This window comes from Suncus etruscus, chromosome 6, assembly GCF_024139225.1.
Source record: "Suncus etruscus isolate mSunEtr1 chromosome 6, mSunEtr1.pri.cur, whole genome shotgun sequence".
NCBI lineage: Eukaryota > Metazoa > Chordata > Mammalia > Eulipotyphla > Soricidae > Suncus > Suncus etruscus.
Window position 1 is genome coordinate 28,950,411 of NC_064853.1, and position 15,847 is coordinate 28,966,257.

The window sequence follows — 15,847 nt, forward strand, 5'->3', positions numbered from 1 at the left end:
TCACCTCTGAAGAAGTGCCCTCAGGGAACGATCTATGAAGAAGTGTCCTAAGGGAATGATCTGGGTGGGGAGGTTCAAGTTCCAGGACACAGCAGAGAAAAGAAGAGGTAGTTCACAATGTCTGCCAGGTGCCAAAGCCATAACTCAAGTTATGTAATATCATCCACCACTGCTCATATGACTCTTCTACTTCCAAATCTGGGAATTGCTCAAGAATTTCCTCATGTTTCTCAGAACTAACTTCTCTCATAGTGAACTGAGGATGGCCCTCAGCTGCAGATATTATGGGCTTGAGTCTATGTTTTAGCTGTGACCTTTGGCAAGGAACCAAACCTCTTGATCCTTTGCTTCTTCATTTCTAAAAAGGGATAACAATCATTCACATGAAAACTGTGATCATTGGCACAAACTAAGTGCTCAGCAAAGAAAAGCTGCCATAACCACTGCTGTTCCTACTTCTGCTTTCCAATTTCTTCAGAGTTTCACATGTTCTACTTCTCTGCTTTTGTGCAGGCTTCCAGAGGTTGAACTTTAATGCTCCTTTAAAACTGCCCTAGGGATGAAAACCACTTGTGTGATTGGTTTTTCCAATAACAAGAAGCTACCAGAGCAGGAACTACTTGGTAAAATTGAAGCAATTTTACGTGTGAAACCCCAACTTTTGTCAGTGACCCCATTCTGCTTCCTGCTGAATTTAACCTCTAGTTATGAGATTCATGTCAGCCCTGAGGAATGTGTTCTCTCTTACTCAGAATGCATTTTTTATTGTCCTGTTGAAAGTGTCCCAAAGGAAGGCTTAACCTCAGCCACTGCTCGGGCTGTTCTAGAACATGGTAGGTTTGAGAAACTCCTAAAGGTGGTAGGTAAGCTTCAGGTCCCCAAGATCCTTTAAGCACTGGCCATACCATCCTTGACACATTTCTTTGGCATGTTTGTCAAGGTTATGGTGAATTTGTATTTTGTATAATTGGTCTGTTATCTCCACTTCTACAAGAGGTTTCTCTTTTTTTAGAAGGACTGTGTCTTTCTCATGCTATCTTTAGCACTGTATCTGATATATGTTGAGTTAGCATATAATGAAATGAAGTGTCTAAAAGTGAAAGCACTGTGCTATCTGGGAAAGCTTTGTTGGATTTTGATTATTTGGCATGAGGAGATAAAAAAGTAGAAAAAAAGTAGAAAAAGGACTGTGACAGGAATATGAGCCAGAGAGCAAGTATGGTTGTGGTATGAACAATGGTCAGACTAAAGCCAGAAGCCCACTTCCATGGCTCTGGGCATAAATTCAATGCCCCAAGACAGTATTTTACATGATAATCTAATAGTCTTGCTTCTATTCCTTGCAGAGGTGACTTATTCTCTTTCCTCTTTCCTCCTTCCATATATGATGTGGGCCAACATGATTATGCCTATCCCTATTGTCTCGTGTTCCCTTCTAAAAGTAACAGTGTTTTCTATTTGTTTTCCTAAGATGAGACAATATTAAAATGTAAAAATTACCTTTTCAGAACTAGAGCTGGAAGGGATTTGGTAAAAATAGAAGTTGAGAATGTTGTCTGGAATAGAGCTTTCTCATGATCCAGTGGTCCCAATTCTTGGCATCTATCTCAAGAGCATAAAAATAATTTAAAAAAGATGTGTGAATATCTATGTTTATTGCAGTACTTATTATAATAGCTAGAATATGGGAATAACCAAAATGTTAAAAAACAGATGATTGGATGAATAAGTTATGATCTAGACATATACAGGAATATTGCATAGCTTTAAGAAAGGATGAAGTCTCAAAATTTGATACAACTTGGATGTAACTAGAGGGTATCATTTTATGACAAATAAGTTATAAGAAATGGATAAATACTGGATGATCTCATTTATCTGTGCTACACATGAAACAAAATATACTATAACTAAAAAAAAAAGACAAACTCTTGGCCTTTAAAATCAAAACTGAAATTACCAAGCAGTGGGTTGGTGGAGAGGCATGGGAGAGGTAATGGACTAGGGGTAGCATAGAATAAGAGATAGAACGTCTTGGACACTTCAGTAGTGGTGAAGGTTCAATGACTTGGTTCATCAAAAACATGTAGCTAACACCATTATAGCTGTTTTGCCTAAATTACAATTTAATCATTTTCTTTTTCAAAGATAGCATTTGAAAACTCAAGGTAATGTTTCACACCCTCTGCATTGCCAAACTAAGAAATTCTCACAAATGCAATGGTGTTTGTTATATTATTCAGAGAAAAGAGTAAAAATAATTTTTAAATGATGAATCCTAAAGTCAGTGAGGAGATTAGATTGGTGTAAGAGAGATCCAAAGGAGAGTTTAGTGAAGAGATCAACAATACCTGAAACATTTTCTTAAGAAGAGGCCCTGCTTAATTATAGGGCATGAACAGAGCAGGATATCCTTGGATTTTTTTTACCGTATGGTAGGGTGAAATGAGCAGGGAAGGGATAGTTTTCAAGCACAGAAGTCTGTGACCTGAAGCCAAATGTGCCCTGTTCCCCCCAATAACCCCATTTTCAGAGGGAGTTCTCAAATCTGCACCATGGTGGCTGTCTTCTGGAGTGACAAGAGAACACACAGGGACTTCTGGTGCTTTTATTTAAAACATCTCAGTCTGTGTCATAAAAAACTGACTTTTCCCCAAATAGCTATCCTGCACGAAACTCAGAAAGCAAAACAGAACACATAATCAGTGACTATTCTTTCTACCACGCAGAACCCCACACATCAAACCAGCCCCTGAGCTCCCAGAACACCATGTCCCTTTCTCATTTGGAGAAGTAACGCAGTTCGTGATCAAAATGAAGAGTCCATTTTTAGCCAGAGCTTCATGCAATTATCCCCATCCAGATGAAGAAGGCAAAATCTCTGTGGCCCAATTATTAGGCTCCAAAGACAGAAACAGAGAAGGCTTTGAGAATGATTAGATATGATGTGTATGTGCCTTTGTGTGTGTATGAGGGGATTAAATATCTCTTCTAAGGACTAATTCATTCGTATTCATCTTGGTAATAGGTGATCATAGACCTTTACTGAACATAGTCTATTGTTAAGATAAATAAGGACGGCAGAGCCCCTTTCTCAAGGAGTGGAAGAGGAAAAAATTGGTCAGGAAGATGCAATATGATAGCTTTATGATAGGTTCAGGGGAATACTCAGGAGATCCAGTCCACCACTGACAAGTGAGGGAAGATCGTAGTTAAGAGCTGAGTAATAAGTAGGAATTAAACAAAGATTAGATGCTGGATGTAGGATTGTTGCTTCAAGTGGAGGGAACAGAATGTGCAAAGGTCTTAAAGATTATAGCATAGGTAATTTGGGGAACTGGAAGTTGTTTGTTTTTCCCTGTTTTGGAGAATAAGAGAGAAAAGTTGGGAACCAGGGTATGAAGCTCTCTAATATCCTCTAATTGGTTTGACTTGGTTCTCTAGCAACTCTGCTAAGTTTTAGATGTGTATTCTAAAACACTTCAAAAACACTATGTGTACAAACTAGAGGAGACATATTTATAAATAGAAACCTCAACTGAAAAGCTGTTTTCTATATGCCATGTCTCAGCCTGAGGTGTTGGTTCTCAGAAATCAAAACTTTCAAACAATGTTTTCCCCACTCTGCGTGGTCCCTCCTTTCAAACAAGTTTTCCACTAAATTTCTCCTGTTAGCATTTAGAAGTCAATCTACACTATTTTTAGGGGTGGAGTGGCTCAAGTCACACACCTAGGATAACTCAGATCAGAGATGATAGGATCAGAATTGACATCTTTGTCTGATTTTGATTCTGGACCTCTTCCTTTAAAATGCTTTCTGTACTGTAGTTAGGAGGATTTTAGATAAGAAAGAAAAATGTATCTTCCAGGTCGAATGGTACTTCAAAGTATCTTTTCTGGATTCAGACAACTTTGTCCAGATTAGTAGATTGCAATAGCTGGGTTGTTCAAATTGCTCTACTTTACACAAAATAACCAAATGGTACCTATTGATATCCTAATGATTGGTGCCCATATTAAACATATATATATATATATATATATATATATATATATATTAGAAACAAAATCCTAATAGTAACAGCAATGATATTCTACTACTTCAAAATAAACACTCAGCTGTTCTAGGACAAAATAAATGATATCATACAAGATCAAATATAACTTATTTGCTAGGTATATATATGATTTTTATCTCATTAAATATACACAAGTAAGATAAAAAAAATAGAACAAGGGGTCAGAGAGATAGTATAACACGTAGTGTGTTTGCCTTGCATGTGGTTGACCCAAGTTTGATTCCCAACATCCTGTATGACTCCCCAAACATCACCAGAAGCTATTATTGAGCACAGAGCCAAGAATAATCCCTGAGCATCGCTGGGTATGCCCCTCCACAAGAGAAATACAACAAAATGTTGCCTATAGTTCTCCTTTACTATTGATCTTATTTTTAATAGTCTGAATTTTCTAGAAATTGGAAAAATGATAAAAAAAATAAGCATAGATAGGGCCAGAGAGATAGCATAGTGGTAGGGCATTTGCCTTAGATGCTGAAGGATGGTGGTTCAAATCCAGGCATCCCATTTGGTCCCCCGAGCCTGCCAGGAGCGATTTCTTAGTGTAGAGCCAGGAGTAATCCCTGAATGCTGCCAGGTATGATCCAAAAACCAAAAGAAAAAAATAAGCATGGATAGCATCATAATTAGAAATATTTTAATGATGGGTTCTTTAACTTGCAACAATAATTTTCACTGAAAACTGAATCTATAAGAAAGCCAAACTTACTAGATGATATTTCTAACTGATGGTATTTCTTTATTTTTCACCCAAGGAACACTGAACTGTGATTAGAGGCAAAGTTATATCATAATGATGAAATTGCTTTTACTGGATGCATAAAGCACCATGACTAACTCTAGCAGTGAGAATGCTTGCAGACCTTTCATCACACATCTTCCCTAGATGCTGTGTCCATTCTTGGCTGACATGGATTCAGATATTTGATGGTACTAATCTTTGAGCATGTCCTCCATTGGTGTTTATGGAGTTGTGATTCACATTCACCACACAGTGGTTAAACATAAAAATGGGTTTATTCTGAATGTCACTAGAGTATGGAGTAGGGTTCTTATATAGCTAGGAGGCTCTTTCATCAATTATTAATTAATTACCCAGCCATGGGATACCCTGGGAATTCACATTAACACATTTAGACACATTTCTCTCTTTGTTGGTACATGCATACATATACATAGTACTTTCACCACACACATAAAAGCTTTGTGTGCTTTAAACTCTTGGTGTGGGGTGAACTAAGTGTTTGGCTCTTCAGCTTGTAGCCAGTAGGCCTTGTCAGCCTACCAACCCAGTACCTCATTCATGGACTTCATTTCTTCCAGCTAAGTTGCATCTTCTACCATCCAGGCTTTAGAAAATATATCATCTCTCTATAAAAGCTCTGTTCTCTCTCTGTTGGTACTAATTATGATAATTTTATCATTCTTTATATTTAACATACCTACCTCTCTATATATAACTGATTGCATATTATTAGTCGAGTTCTCAAATCACGTGCTCTATATTTAGTTTCCTTTGGAAATTTCAAATGATTATATTAGTTTGACTAGTTAATAATAAAAAATGTCCTCTTTTATTTAATTTATTTTTATCTTGAAAGACTTTGGGAAAAATTATTTGTATATTCCTATTCCGTAGATAAAAATTAGTATACATTGATTATTGGTTTTTTGGTTTTTGGTTTTTCGGGCCACACCCATTTGATGCTCAGGGGTTACTCCTGGCTAAACGCTCAGAAATTGCCCCTGGCTTGAGGGGACCATATGGAACGCCAGGGGATCGAACCGCGGTCGCGATCTTTCCTTGGCTAGCGCTTGCAAGGCAGATACCTTACCTCTAGTGCCACCTCGCCGGCCCCACATTGATTATTGAATGTGTATTTGATGGTATAGTGTGTGTGTGTGTGTGTGTGTGTGTGATGTTGGCAGTAGAACCCAGGACCTCATTTTTTTTTTTTTTTGGTTTTTGGGTCACACCCGGTGATGCTCAGGGGTCACTCCTGGCTATATGCTCAGAAATCTCTCCTGGCTTGAGATGCCGGGGATGGAATCGTGGTCTGTCCTAGGCTAGCGCGTGCAAGGCAGACACCTTATGGTTAGCGCCACCTCTCCAGCCCCTCACACATGTATTTTTATTCTTTCTACATAGAAAACAGGTGGGTTATCACCCAATCTTAACTATAGGTGAGAAAAATACCCTCTCTTCAAGGCCACTAGGGGGTGCACACATATGTTGGGGAACTCAGGTTAAAGGGGCCTGTCAATAGATTACAGTTACTTCATCATCATTCACAAAAGTAGTACAGACAGCAGAAACTGTATATGTTTAAAGACAGTGTTTCTAGATGTGGGAGTAAAATAAGGAATCTCTCTCCAGTAGTTATTGAGTAAGAAGAGGGTAGATAAGTGGATAGACAATATTACTGGGTACAGATATGTAGGAGTAAAAGCAAGGCAAGAAACTCCAAAAATGTGGCAAAGGGAAAGCCCTAGAAGGGCTATTCTTATTTCCCATACTATTAATTCCTACCTAAAAGATTTATTGCAGAGGAAACAATGCAATAGTAAAATTACCGAACTACATCACATCAAATTCAGATGGGGATGTTGAGAAGAACTGATTGTGTTGTTGGCAATTAAGATAGAAAATAATACAAGGCGGGTTTTACAAGAGGCATTAGAAGAACAACGTATCAAATGGTCTTTCTATTCTGAGGAAGAAAGGGGAGACTTTTTTAGGGGGAGAGAGAGAGAGAGAGAGTATGTGAGGTGGGGGTGAACAGAAGGATAATATGGATTCCAGGAATAACTAAGTCACATTTAGCAAATGCTTTGTTATAGACTAAATATTAGTTGTTCCAAATCCCTAACTTGCCCATTGACTCATGACAAAGACACACATGCTCTGACAACTGCAATATAAGGGGAGAGCCTAATACTTGGTTCCCTTTGCCTTCTGTGTCCTTTATTATTATAAATATCTTTATTTGAGCACCACGATTACAAGCATTTCTGTAGTTGGGTTTTAGTTATATAAAAAATAAAAGAGAGAGAACAGAGGCCAGAGCGGTGACACAGCAGTAGGGCGTTTGCCTTGCATATGGCTGACTTTGGACAGACCACAGTTCGATCCCCCAGTGTACCATATGGTCCCCCAAGTTAGGAATGGATTTTTGAGTGCATAGCCAGGAGAGGCCCCTGAGCGTCACTGGGTGTGGCCCAAAAGCAAAAAGAAAAAGTGAACATCCCCCTTCACCAGTGCAAAGTTCCCACCACCAATGCCCTCCATCTCCCTCCTCCTCTGAGCAGAGTCCTGATTGAAGGGATTCCCAGGGAGCTTTACACCAGAAGAGGGAGCCCACAAGCACTGTACCTGGTTGCTTTTGATTTACTTACTGGAGGTATAAATGAATAATCTCACTCAATTTAGAGATGTGACATTAGAAGCCAAAAGCATGCTGTGTGTTATCAAAGTCACACAGAGAACCCAAGAATCTCACCCTTGTCTTTATGCCTCCTGCAAAATTTTCTTTGTTGTCTTTTTTTCCCTACTGGAACCTGAATAGAAAGTCACTACTTAAATATAGCTTTTAATTAAGGAACACTTACTTTTCTGATATGTAAACCTCCTCTACCAGTTATAATCATCACAAAGTTGAGCTTATAGAAATAGAAAGTCACCGAATGATTTTCTTTCCTTGTTGAGGGGAAAGTGCCAAGCCACACAGGTTGACCTTGGCAAAGACAACTGTACTACTGGCCTGATTCTGTATGGGGAGGAAGGAGGCCCTGCTCCAGCATTCCTGCTAGCTCACATATGTGGGTGTGTGTTTTATTTCAGTGCAAGGATGTAGGTCAGTGACATCTTGGAGCTGCATTGTTTACTTGAAAATGTCAAGTGCAATGAATTAGAATCTGGCAGGAAAATTGGGCTTTGTGATTGAGAAAGTCCTGAAAGGACACAGACCAGCATTTAGATGCATGAGAAGACATGGAAACAAGGTTAGAGAGATCTTAGGTTGTTGTTTTTTTTTTGTTTTTTTTTTGTTTTGTTTTTTTGTTTTGTTTTTTTGAGACAAACCAAAGTTAATGGTAGGGTGGGGCAAAACTCAGGACTAGGAAATTTGAGATCAGGTCTTCAGAGGAAAGGATACCTGAGTACCTCTGTGTATGCAAAACCCAAGAACATAGGGAGGGAGGGGAGAGGAGGGGAGGGGAGAAGAGGGGAGGGGAGGGGAGGGGAGGGGAGGGGAACGAATGGAACGAAAGGGAAGGGAAGAAGAGAAGGGAAGGGAAGGGAAGGGAAGGGAAGGGAAGGGAAGGGAAGGGAAGGGAAGAAGGGAAGGGAAGAAGGAAAGGAAAGAAGGGAAGGGAAGGAAGGGAAGGGAAGAAGTGAAGGGAAGGGAAAAAGGGAAGGGAAGGGAAGGGAGGAGGAATGGGAAGGGAAGAGAGGAAAGGAAGGGAAGGGGGAGGGAGAAAAGGGAGAGGGAGGGAGGGAGGGAGGTGATTTAGTTTGACTCTTAAACTCTGAGTTTCTAAATGGCATTTAAACAGTTGGAGACAGCTAGGAGTCTGTCATTTTGTCATTCAAGAAAATCACATTTTTCATGTCTCACTTTCCCTAAGTCTAATACAAATTTGAATGAAAGTCCCTCTAAGTCTCTCTGAGCTCTGAAAATCCATGCACAAATCAAAGGTCATCTACTCTGTATCTATAGAGTGTAATTTAATTGTAGAGGGGCCAAAGAAATAGTAAGGCAGGTAAGGCACTTGCTAAGGCATGTGACTGGTTCAATCCCTAGCACTTCATTTGGTTCTCCAACTTAGCCAGAAGGGAAACTTCAGCACAGAGCCAGGAGTAAGCCCTCAGCACAGCTAGTTGTTACCCCAAAACAGTACTTTTCCACAGAATTGTGAGTGAGCACCATAATCTCTGAAATTTATCCCATTTTAAACATTCCCTTTACATATCCACCCTATACTACCAGTTTGGTTGGGCTCTAATCAGTTTTCTCATAAAATGTTTTGTTTTGTTTTGCAGCAACACCGGCAACTTGACCTCTTGACAATAACCAGCCCTGGTGAGTAGCCTGGACATTCTGTTTTGCTTTCCTTTGTTTTCCTTGAGATATTTTTTGCTTGGTTGTCAGTGCAAATGCACTCCCTTCTTTCCTTTGAGTCCCTGGATGAACAGCAGTGCTCTTGTGCTGGGAATGGCATTACTCCCTCTTATCCTCTGCCCCATGGTTAGGTTTTATGTTTCCCCTTTCCACACTCCGTGCTCACCCATCTCACCTTGCAAATAGCAGAGCTGATATGTTGGTGTTGCTGTTATGTTCCAAGACTTGCTCAACTCTTTTGTACTCATACAATGGACTCAGGTATTCTGGTGTCCTTTTAAATAAGTTTAAAATCATGGGGAATGGCAAATGCAATTAAGGAGAATAGTTTATAAGGAAAGGCCTGTCTACGAAAGTGAACAGGTTTAGTCTTCTATCAGGTCTTCTGTTTATCTCACTTCTAGGGGGGAGTTAAATTTCATGACCCAACGAAGTTTACACCTGTTATATAATGTTAGGAAAAGTTTGGACACTTTTTCCAGAGAGGTATTTATTTTAGTTTGGTAACTTGAGGTCAAATTGACCAATAAAATATGCTGTTTTCTCCTGGGATCCATGGGTTACTGTACTTTCAATTTGTTGACTTGATGGTCCATTTTCAGTCACTCATGATATTCATGATATTCATTAAATGCCCTGATTTACCTCTGTCATTCTAGCTCTTAATACTTTGGTCATTAAATCATGATAAGATAGGACATTTAGGAGGATTTAGTTGGACATAATAGTCATCTGGCAAGATTGTGGGGCTCTGGGAATGCCTAATTACCAATATTTTAGTAATATTGTTCCAATATTTTAGTAATCAATATTATCGTACAATGTTATTTTTGTCTTCTACCAAGTCTTTTGCTGTATCCAGGACCAGTTTGCATACTTCCTAGGGGATTGAAAAAATTGGCCTCCATCATATGCTATCCTAACACAAATACCGATTATGTAACAGGGGTATAGAAGCATAACTTTATGTTACCTGTTAGAGCTCCTTGAACTTGGGATTTTAGAAAAACAAAAGTGAACTAATTTGAAAAGCGTTTTACCGAATCTATATCATGTACTATGAATAATACATGCATGGTTAACATTTGTTAAAATTCTGCTTCTTGGGTTTATGTAAGTAGAAGGATACCTTGTGTGACCTGAAGATCCTCAACTGATGTGTTGATGAGGATGTATCTTTGTCCTGTCCTGTTGGGTCACTCTGTTTTGTAACTGTGTTCTGTTCTATTCTGCATGTTAGGGCACACATACCAGTTCCATCCAGTCAGTCCCTGATATGATGCTGAAGAGTTAATTACAGAGGTTTCTGATATGTCTTCAGTAGTATAGAAGGAACCTTTGAGATTATTTATTCACTTCAACTCAAAAATGCTAGCATTTTTTGATTCCTATTTACAACTGCACAAATTCTTACAGAGTAATTATGATTCTTAGTGCACTCCTTTGGACTGCTGTGTAACCGGAAAAAAAAGCTAACAAACAAAATAAACCACCCTTAACACAATTTAAAATGGTTTATAGGTTTTACTACTCTTAGATGAGAAAATGACATTACCTGGTAAAAATTTTCCAAAATCTATGTTGTGGAACACTGGAATGCTTTGCACACAGGCTTCACTGTGTGATGTTGTTCAATTTACAGCTGTAAGATATTGATCCACTAAACTCTCAGGACACAGGTAGGATGAAGGGGAACTGGAGCTCTGTGAGTGGCAGAGTAAGTTTTATCTTCAATGGCCCAGAGCAATAGCATCCACATGTGCCATGAGATGAAAAGATTGAGAGGTACCATTTTAGACTGTGTTACGAGCAGTTATATTTGACCTTTTCTGTTTCACATACAACTCTTTAATTTTTACTTTATTTAAACACCACGATTTACAAAGTTGTTCATAAAAGAGTTGTTTTTCATTTAAGTTCCAACACCAACAGTGTGACCCTCCTTCCACCATTGTCCTCAGTTTCCACCCACTATTTAGAAAACTTGTAAAAATCATTGTATCTCACAATGAGTTTATTAAATCATTTTCTGGGAGTTTTCTGGGCTGTTTGTTGCTAGTTGAGTCTTCTTTATTCTTGCTTTTATTTATTGAGCTTAGATGGGTTCTGTGCTATTTTCCCATCTGATTGGTATGTTCCTACTAGGGTATGCCAGATTTGTGGAATTTGGAAGTGTCATGAAGCAGTACATGAGGCTGAGAGTTCTAAGAACTCCAAGATCTGTAGAACTGGGTTAATGAGTTTATATGGAGGTGATTGTGGGATGTGAGTGTGACTGCTGGTGCTTCAAGAAGCATTGGGGCATTGGAAGAGGCTGCCTACCTCCACTCCAAGAAGATTCCAGAGTCTTTAGCCCAAAAATTGATGTACAGAACATTTTAATCAGTTTGGCACCTCTGCCTCGATTAATCATGAAGCAGTTAATTTGGGTCATTGGCATGGCAGTGAATATGAAATGTGGATAGGGCTGCTGAAGTTTTTGCAGGGTGAATTCTCAGCCTGCCTCCCTCCTGGGGATACCAGAGTTATCAGGAAGACAGTATACCCATGAGTTCTGGTGGTTTAGCTAGAGCTAGCACCTCTGCTGAGATTAGTACTGAACCTGTGGAGCTGGGCCAATGAGTTTATATGGCTGTGGTTATAAGATGTGGTTATTATATCAGAAACTCTTCACTCCTAATAGAACTCTCACTTTCAAAACTAGTCCCATTCCTCAGAAAGAGGGAGGAAAGGTAGAAAAAGAGAAGGTGTTTTTTTCACAACCTGAATGACATATTTTGCTGTATCTATTTGTAAGAATTGTGAAGCTTTTTGATATACTGGGGTCTTTAAGTTTTTTTGGTGTATAAGAGTTAAGGGCTTAGTTAGCTTATAGTTGTATATGTATAATCCATTTGTTCAGCATAAGACAACATTTTCATACTTACCCCCATTTATTAGCAATTATACATCAGTCATATATCAATTTTACTATATGCAACATGTTTTTTAAACACACAATACTATTCCTTTGATCTACTATTCATTCTGCTTCAACACCTTACTGCCTTATTTATAATAGATATTAATTTTATTTGTAATTTGTAGGAATATATTCTTCTCCTCTCTTTTATAGTTGTACTTTTAGAGAATAGATATCATTTTTTTTAAAATACAATTTAATAGTCCCTGAATTGTGACAGGTAAATTGAATGTATTTCTATTATGATTTTAAATATATTTTGACATATTGTACAACTTATTTGTGTTTATTATAAACAATTATTTTTATTCTTACCTTGCTGATTTGGGGTTTTGCCTTTTATAACTTGTCTCTTTTTTAACATGTTTTGATGATTTGGATGCAATAGATATTTTTAATCTTAAGTGATAATTTTTTTAGCTGCATACTTAAAAAGATAATTTTTTAAATTTTATTTACTTTATTTAAAGAACACAGAGTTGACCTAGCTGGCCAAAATACATTTGTTGTTAGACAAATGAGAGCAATGTTTCTTTGTTTTGTTTTCGAATTTGGGAGGGATTTTTGTTTGTTTTGGGCCACTCTTAGAGGCACTCAGGGGTTACTCCTGGCTGTGTGCTCAGAAATTGCTCCTGTCAGGCTTGGGGACCATATGGGAAACTGGATACAAACTTGGGTTCGTCCTGTGCAAGGCAAATGCCCTGCCACTGCTCAACGTTATTTAAAAAAGAATAAAAGGGGGGCCGGGTGGTGGCGCTAAAGGTAAGGTGCCTGCCTTGCCTGCGCTAGCCTTGGACGGACCGCGGTTCAATCCCCCGGTGTCCCATATGGTCCCCCAAGCCAGGAGCAACTTCTGAGCACATAGCCAGGAGTAACCCCTGAGCGTTACCGGGTGTGGCCCAAAAACCAAAAAAAAAAAAAAAAAAGAATAAAAGGAGAGAAAGAAAAAAATTTAAAGTATAGTGATAAGCAAGTTTGTGAAAATTATTGCATCTTTAATGAGGTCTTTAAGGTATGGCAGAAGGTTTAGTAACCTCTTGTTGTTCGCTGTCCATCCTGTTATTTCATTTGTTTTTGAACATTAAGTGACTTCAGCTACACATTGGAATCTAAATTGATGTGTTTCTATAGGGATGATACCATCAAACAAATGAAGTTGTCCAGCAATTCAAAGCAGTATTACTGATACTGTGGCTTTTGTAGGGTATGTTCTCTGCCAGAACTCCCAGAAGTAGTAGAATATGGGTGAGGGTACCTCCATTCACCCCCAAAAAAGCCCTGGTTGATATCAGCCCAAATACTGGCATACCTCGAGTTGTGAATCACCGCCATAGGCAAAGCAGCAATTATGGGGGTCTTGGCTTACCCTCTCTGCCTGAGATTGCCAGCTTTCAGCTGTGTGGCCTCTGTACCCATGATTTTTCATGGCATGGTTAACATCTTTTTTGATTAAAAACTGAACCTAGGAAGCTGGCCCAGTGCAAACTCGATGCTATTGCGTTTGGAGGCCTGGTTACAGTGTCAGGCTTCCCGAAAGTGGAATGTAGAAGGAGAGTACCTTCACTGAATTCAAAAAAGCCCTTGTCATATCAGTCCAAATACTAACATACCTGGGGTTTGGTCAGATTGGTTTCTCTGCAGTGTCCCATATCATTGTCTTAAACGAACCATCTATTCAAATTTACTATCATCCACAGAATGCTTTAGAATGGTTTAACCACCATTGAACCACCTTGTCCCCTCCTATTATTCTTTTTACATTTAAGATAACATTTTGCATAGAAGAAAATGTTTATCATTGTCAGATTCCAGAGATAATTAACTTCTTACAATTTATGAACTTTCGTATTTTTCTCATACTACCTACTAAGCTGGAAACTTTAGTAGCTATTTTAAAGGTCATCCTCTGAATCTTTATATTAATGTGTGTAGACCGTTTTTTAACAAACATCTATGTGGAGTCAAGATTTGGCTAGATATAAGTTCCAGTTTTAGAGCTCTCTTTTGTACATTAGGTTTTTGGTTTCATTATTTTCTGACTTGTATAATTCTAATGAGAAGTATTCAATTATTTGCCTTAGGTAGTTTATCTTTTTCTGATATATTTCAAAATAATTTTTAATATTAATGTTCTGCCTTTTTTTCTGTGTCCAGGTTTAAATTTTTCTAGTTTCTATGCTTGTTTCTATGAGCATATTTTCTACCTGAGTATGGCTTAATTCTAAAAAATTACTGGAAAATTCTATCCTAATTTATTACTTTTTCTTGCTTTTATGATTCCTTTTGTTAACAAATTTTATTAGATAAATATTTGACTCTCTCTCTCTCAATTGACCCTTCATAGTCCTTAACTGACTTCATAAAGTTTATTAATTTATACTGCTGCCTTGGTCTGGGATTCCCCACAAGTAATTTATATTCATAGATTTCTATGTTGACCATGTCAGGTCTAGATTCTTTGCTGTCTTTTCCAATATTTTAATAGTTGCCTATTTTTCATTTCCAAGATTTTAATTTTGTTCCAAATCCACTTGTTCTTGTTCTATGTATGTCTATTTAATGTCATAATTTCTTGTTCTAATGTCTCCACTTTTTCTTTTTTTGAACACCCTCGAGGTGCTTATAAAAATCTTTAAAAAATAATCTTTATAAAATAATCTTTATAAAATAAGTTGCACATGGAATGAATTCAACTCATAGTTGTTGATTTTGCTTAGAGTCCCTTTCAATTTCTTTAATGTTCTGAGATTTTAATTTATAAGATTACTTTGAGAGAAAACACTCTTTTTTATTCTAATTCTTGACCTCCTTAGACTCACACTGTCCTTATATCTCTACGGCAATTTTTTGTGGGGGAAGGCACATCTGATGTGTAAGAATTTATCCTGCTCTGCACTCAGGTATCAGTAACCAGAGACTAGATGTGGTGCCAGAGATAAAAACCCAGGTTAGCCACATGCAAGGCAAATACCCTATCTGCTAGACTATCATATTGTTCCTCTATGGGGTAGTTTTTGCATTGATTCTACTCATAGCTTGAGTAGAGGACCTGGTAAATATTGGGGAAATGGCAGATGTAGTAAAACAACAACAACAACAAACAGCAGAATAACTTGACATGGCTTCAATTTCCCTTACCTAAAATTCTTCCCCTCTCTAGGCAAATAACACACAAAATCCTAGAAGGTACTACAGCCAGCTTTGCTAGTCTTCCAACTCATCTTTTATGACAGGACCTTTACACCCTAGATCCCTGCTCTAAGTAAATCTTGTCTCTGATCATCGTTGCCTATAAATTCTTCTAGTCAATAGTACCCATAGGAAACAAAAATCTCAGTTAGCACCGCCTGCCTCTACATCTAAATCTCAGCAACCAATGGCTTCAGGACCAACCACTCACCCTTTTGAATTGATCTACATTTCAGTTTCATGGAGACATGTCATTACAGCAACTTGTAACACTATATTTTTATTTATTTGTTCATATTTTATTCAATGTTACTCTGTGATAATCCCAAGCTTATTCAGATATTTGACTTGGAGGTCTAACTGTACTTTCTTTCTTACTTTTTGGAAAGTTTGTTTTCTTATAATCTCTTTAGTAGAAAGGAGTATAAGGAATGTTATTTTTTTTCTTTAATAAAATTTCTTACCACCAAACTAGAATAAAACTTATCTTTTCATAG

At 38.0% G+C, this 15,847-nt stretch overlaps 1 protein-coding gene across 1 annotated transcript in view; it reads left to right on the forward strand.

The window, feature by feature from the left end:
- Positions 1-15,847, forward strand: part of AGBL4 (AGBL carboxypeptidase 4) — a 1,193,307-nt gene that overhangs the window by 866,536 nt on the left and 310,924 nt on the right. The window contains 1 exon segment of the mRNA XM_049775185.1: positions 9,121-9,160. Coding sequence (XP_049631142.1) covers positions 9,121-9,160 — 40 coding nt within the window.